The sequence below is a fragment of the Benincasa hispida genome, chromosome 9, assembly GCF_027475165.1.
Source record: "Benincasa hispida cultivar pf3 chromosome 9, pf3_genome.v1.1, whole genome shotgun sequence".
Classification (NCBI taxonomy): Eukaryota; Viridiplantae; Streptophyta; class Magnoliopsida; order Cucurbitales; family Cucurbitaceae; genus Benincasa; species Benincasa hispida.
The window spans coordinates 33481513-33487354 of record NC_143486.1 but is presented as its reverse complement, the minus strand read 5'-3'; the positions used below and the strand labels follow the sequence as shown (position 1 = coordinate 33487354).

Genomic DNA, 5842 nt, shown 5'->3' with positions numbered 1-5842 from the left:
TGCTTTATCTGTTTTTGGTTTTATTGCTTGTTGTTTTGTCTGGTTCAATAATACTGCTTATCCGAGTGAGTTTTACGGGCCGACTGGACCAGAAGCTTCTCAAGCTCAAGCATTTACTTTTCTAGTTAGAGACCAACGTCTTGGAGCTAACGTTGGATCCGCTCAAGGACCTACTGGTTTAGGTAAATATCTAATGCGTTCTCCGACCGGAGAAGTCATTTTTGGGGGAGAGACTATGCGTTTTTGGGATCTGCGTGCTCCTTGGTTAGAAGATAATCAAATCATCTCAATAGAAGATCATAATTACCTCAAAAGTTAAAAAATATATATATACAAAATACAAAATACAAAATATTTAGTTTACATATTCTTTAATACATGTTTAATTTATTTATTCTTTTATAATACATTTTATAATTCATTAAAATAACTATTATTTTTCTTCATGCAACTTCCAAAAAAATGTTTTTTCATGACTTATGTAAAAAATAAAACCCTCATGTTGTATTATTAAAATTTTAAAATTAAGTTCTCTTTTTATCTTTAAGCAATATGTGCAACGCATATAGTATCAAATTAGTGGGAGAAAAATGAGAATATCTATATGAAAAAGAATGATATCTATATAGTTTATTTTAAAATAGATTTTTATTGAACTTAAGAAAACTTCAAATAAATTTGATCACTATACTAACAGAATGCGCATTTTTTTTTCTGATAAAGTTAAGAGGATTAATACAACTTTGAAAAGTTGAAGGATATTCTTTTAAACAAGTATTAATGGTTTGTAATCATATAGTAAATAAGGGTATTTAGAATTTTTTGAAGTTAAGAGTATTTTTTTCAAAAAGCTTTTGAAAATTGAAAGGAATTTTTGGAACAAAATACTCAATAGTTTTGCGACTGCACCAATCTATTATTGAGCCCCTGATGCACCCAGTAAAAAATTGTTGCGTGTGGTAATAAATTTTTTTAAAAAAATATTTACTTTTTTTTATGGATAAAGAAAGAGGGAGTAAGATTGCACCTAAATATTGCTCATATTTTTTCTTTCACATGTAAGTATGAAACCCACTCGCAACTGCAACCTTTAAATTTTTTAGTCCACAGCTAACCTTACATCTATAGTGCAATCTTGGAGTAACACCAAAGAAGATTACGAAACATCACACACAAATAATCAAACAAGAACACTGAAGAAGAAGAGGTACATACCTGAGGGCTGGGGGAGGATTTCAATGAACCCATATTTTTCTTTTTTCAACGCTTAACACGACCTTCTATCCACGCTTATATATAATCCATGGGAAAAAAGTTTTCCTTGTTTTTCATTCCATACTGAGAGAAGAATATTTTTATTTATTTATTTTCTTTTTTAAAAAAAAAATGAAAACCTCTAGGAAGGTTTAATTAATGATGCCCGGAAAAAGAAAATAATAATAAAGCTTGCCTTGTCTTTTTGACCGCCAAAACCCCTCTACCACGCTGATTATCGATGCTTAGAAAAATAAGTTTTCTTAAAGTAAATAAATCAAACCCTTCATGATTCTTGAGAAAAATTTCTTTTCCAAAGCAAAATAAACCAAACCCTCCAACCAAGCAACGGCCTCATGTGCTCAAGCTCATCTTTATTTGAAAGATTTATAAAATTGATCTATTTCAAACGTACTATTTTACAAATGTCCTTGTTCGATGAGATTTTCGGAGAAATTTAATTTGTACAATTTGAATACTTTGTATTTGTTTTAATTTTAGTGTAGTGAGTACAATCTCTAATACATAATCCTTTGATCCTTTTTCTCAAAAATTAAACTTTAATCATATTGGCCTTTAAACTTATTGATCTTCTTGGAAGATCGTACTTTAGACTTGTTGACCTTATTGATTAGTTTAGATCAGCCTTTGGCTTGTTTATCGATTTGGATCGGCTTCTAGCTTATTGATCGTCTTGGATCGACCTTTGGAGCTTCAATCTTCTAGTCTTTAAGCTTGAGATTGAGAGCTTCAGTATTCAGTCTTCAAAATTTGGGAGCTTCATGGCTTCAGTCTTCAGAGCTTGAGAGAATTTATATTCTTTAGATCTTCAAAGCTTGAAAGAAGTTATATTCTTCAAGTCTTTGGAGCTTCAGTCTTTGGAACTTCAGATCTTCAGAAGCTTTGACCTTCAGTTCTTCCAACTACAGGATGTTGTAAACTTGAGATCAACTAGAGCTTCAATCTTCTGGAATTCAAGTTTTAGTCTTCTAAATCTTCCATCTTCAAAAGGTTGTAATCTTGAGATTGATCAGAGCTTCAAAGTCATAAAATCTTCAGAGCTTCAATTTCTAGGTCATTAGAGTTTCAGCCCTTTGTTTTCAATGCTTCCAAACCTCCCCAAATGAAGAAATAAGGCCTCTGTTTATAGAGGTTTTCCCATGAGCTTTCTATGGGCTTTGGCCTAGACTAAAGATGGGCTTGACCCAGTCTTTTCTTTGGTCCAAATTTCTACCAAGGCCTTGAACAGTGTTGGAACTTGGACTCGAGCGATTTTAATTGTTCAGTTTGATCCAATTTGTAACTTCTACAATATACTTGAACTTTCAATGTGATGAAGTGGTAAAATTTAATTGGTCGAAATTTCTCATTCAACAGTCCTGAACTTTACTTATATTGTATAACTAGATTGTATTTAGTGCAAAATTATTCTTACAAATATTTGTTTTCATTTGTGTTTCGTTTCTTATGTATATGTACTAAATTTATTTCAAATATGTACAATGTTATTCTATATATATATATATATATGAAGTTTATTCCAAATATATTTAGAACTGGTGCAAATTTATGGTAGTTATATAATATATAGTGCATATTTTAATTTTAGTCTCGTTTTTATTAAGATTTATATTCAACATACTTTGTCATACATACGAACATATATATTTGAAATTGAGATATATATTTCACATACTTATCATACATAGATGACATCTTTAGATTATTTGAAATAAACGCATATAGATTTGAAATTGAAAACTAAATGTACAAATAAATCCGTATATATTATGCAGTATGTACAATTTAAAAATAGCAGCTTCAACAAACTTCGAACGGACCTCGTGCACACAACGCTAGAACATGGCTCTCAGATCTACTTCAATGGCGCTGGAGTGAAGTTCACCAAAATGCAATGATGATGTCGATCAAAAAACGTTGTTGTACTAGCCAAAAATGCAACGGTGAATGCGTTCATCGTTGCTCCAAGTCGCCGACGAAGAGAAACCAGAAGGAAAGGGATAGCGTGGGTTGTTGCCATAGGAAGTGAGATGCGTGGGTCATCGTCTGCTATTGAGGTTGCGCGTAAGCGATGCTGGATGCTGCTCGTGGTCGTACAGTGTTTGGCATCATTGACATCGATTTAGATCAAATTGCAACCACAATTTTCTCTCTCAGAAAACTTGATCTTTTATGTTTGATTATGTTTTTCAGGTTAATATTTAGTGCACATGATAATCCATAAGATGGAGGTAGATGTCCTTGCAACAATGAGAGCACAATATCCATCAATATTCAATATCCTTATGTGATACAATGTTCCTATTTCTCCATTTCATTAAAATTCTCTACATTTTGTATTTATTATGGCGAGAATCTTTTTTTTAAAAAAAAAAAAAAGAAAAAAAGAAAAAAGATTGCCCATCTAATATATATATAGCTTCTCATTTTTATAGTGCTTATTGTAAAGGACATCATTTGTTTCAAAATTGTACTTGTAACCTTGATTCTATATGGCCACAAGGTAGTCAACCCTTGTTTAATCCTTATCAGTATGCCTAGGTATGTGTTGGTTGGTTTTAAATTGGGTTTTAAGTACAAGTATGTTTAAGTTTAACTTGGTTTGTTTAAGTAAATGTATATATAAGTTTAAGTAAATGTAGACATGTGTTGGTTTGTTTCAATTCTTATGAGTTGGTTGGGTTTTAAGTTGGGTTTTAAGTTCTATTTTAAGTTTGAGATTGAAATATGTAGTTATGAGTTCGTTGGGTTTAAATTGGGTTTTAAGTTCTATATTAGGTTTGAAGTTAAAATGAATTTTATTTGTTCATGTTCTTATTTGGTTTTAACTTCTATATTGAGTTTGAGATTGAAATATACAAGTTTGAGTTGGTTTGTTTCAATTTATTAATGTTATTAATTGAGTTTTAAATTCTATATTCATTTTGAGATTGATATATGGTATATTGAGCATTAAACTTATTTGAATTTGTATTTTGTAGGTACCTCGAGGTTTATATTGAAGATGCATCTCCCGACAAGCGTCTTTAGGTTGTAGATGTTAATGTTATTTTCGATTTAGGAATTGTGGATTAAGCATGTAGATGCACCTCCCGATAGGACCCGACGCTATCATGTAATGTTATTTTGGATTAAGGAATGTGGATGTATTGTTTAAATTTACGAATGGTAATAGTAACTCTTTAAATTCAAACATGTTTTCTCTATATTATTTTACTATTGTAGAAATTACTTGATTTTGGCAATTTTTATATTAGTTTGAATGATATTAGTAAGATTCAAACAGGTATGACATTTGAACAAAAAAAATGTAATAAAAATAAAAAATAAAAAAAGTTAATTCTGACGGTTAAATATATAATCCCAACAATACAAGGGGTCGGGAAAAACCATAATTTAATGTGTCTTTCTATCTTTTCCTGGCACTAATAAACAAACCCCCAACGGTCCACGGGGTTGGAAAAAGTCACTAAATCCCGACGACAAAAACACACCATCGCATAAGTCACTTATCCGGTCAGTCCTAATTTATGAAGGTCGTCGGGATAAAAAAAAATTTCACTCGATGATGAGAAGACACCGTCGGGATAATTGAATATCTCCCGACGGTGACACTAATTTTTCACTATCGGGATATAGTTATTTATCCCAGTGGTATCTTCTCACTGTCGGGCGAAATTTTATACCCCGACAGTCTTTATAAATTACGACTATTGGGGTTTACAATTTATCCCGATGATGTTGTTTAGGTTCAGCATAAAAGCCCCATTCTCCATCCATGGAGATAATTTTTTTCCTACAACACGACTGTTATACCATCGAGGAAGGTTATGTTGATGAGGCTTTGCCCACGATCCGGCCGACGATTATTTGACCGTAGGAAAAAGTTTGGCCGATGTTGTTTTCGACTAATCCCAACGGTTTGCAGTGTCGGAAAAGATCCAAATTATTGTAGTGGAAGAGATGGAGTAGTTAATGATTATAGAATTACCAATCTAGAATATAAACATCAAACAACTTTTATGGGAATATATAGGAAAAAAAATAGGTCAAACGGTTGGAGCAATTAGATGTAGATTGTCAATTAATTTCAAAAAACTTGTTCTCACTACCACTAGTATCGTTGGTTATGATATTCCCCTTTACAAGTATACTCACGTCTTTCTCTATCTTAATCAAGTCATCTAAGAGTGAAAGATAATGGAATATGCATACCTTTCATCCCCAACAAACCTAAAATCTCATATACTATCAGATTTCACATCTAAATTTCAAATTTATGAATTATGAAAGATGGATTTTTGACAACCCCATTTGTAAAGTTGGAGTTCATCATGCTATCAATTTCCTCTGTTCTCTGTACCTCGACACCAACCTCGCAAAGCTTAGTTGTAGTTGGGGATCGGTAAGGATACAACCCTTCTTTTCATTGTCATTAAAATTAGTATATCAATCTCTGGCTCAGGTGAGGGGACGTATTAGAATCTTAATAAATCCACCAAGTACTTTTATATTGGTCGTCTTTTCAAAAGGAACCATATATCCAGTCGTGATCGGTATAAACAAC

At 32.0% G+C, this 5842-nt stretch overlaps 1 protein-coding gene across 2 annotated transcripts in view; it reads right to left on the bottom strand.

Annotated features, from left to right (window-relative positions):
- LOC120086757 (UPF0481 protein At3g47200-like) overlaps window positions 1–1281 on the bottom strand; it is a 4428-nt gene extending 3147 nt beyond the window's left edge. For both annotated transcript variants that reach the window (XM_039043544.2, XM_090318086.1), the window contains exon 1: window positions 1216–1281. In XM_039043544.2, coding sequence (XP_038899472.1) covers window positions 1216–1248 — 33 coding nt within the window. In that variant the 5' untranslated portion in view covers window positions 1249–1281. The remainder of the gene's footprint in view (window positions 1–1215) is intronic.
- Window positions 1282–5842: the final 4561 nt, after the last annotated feature.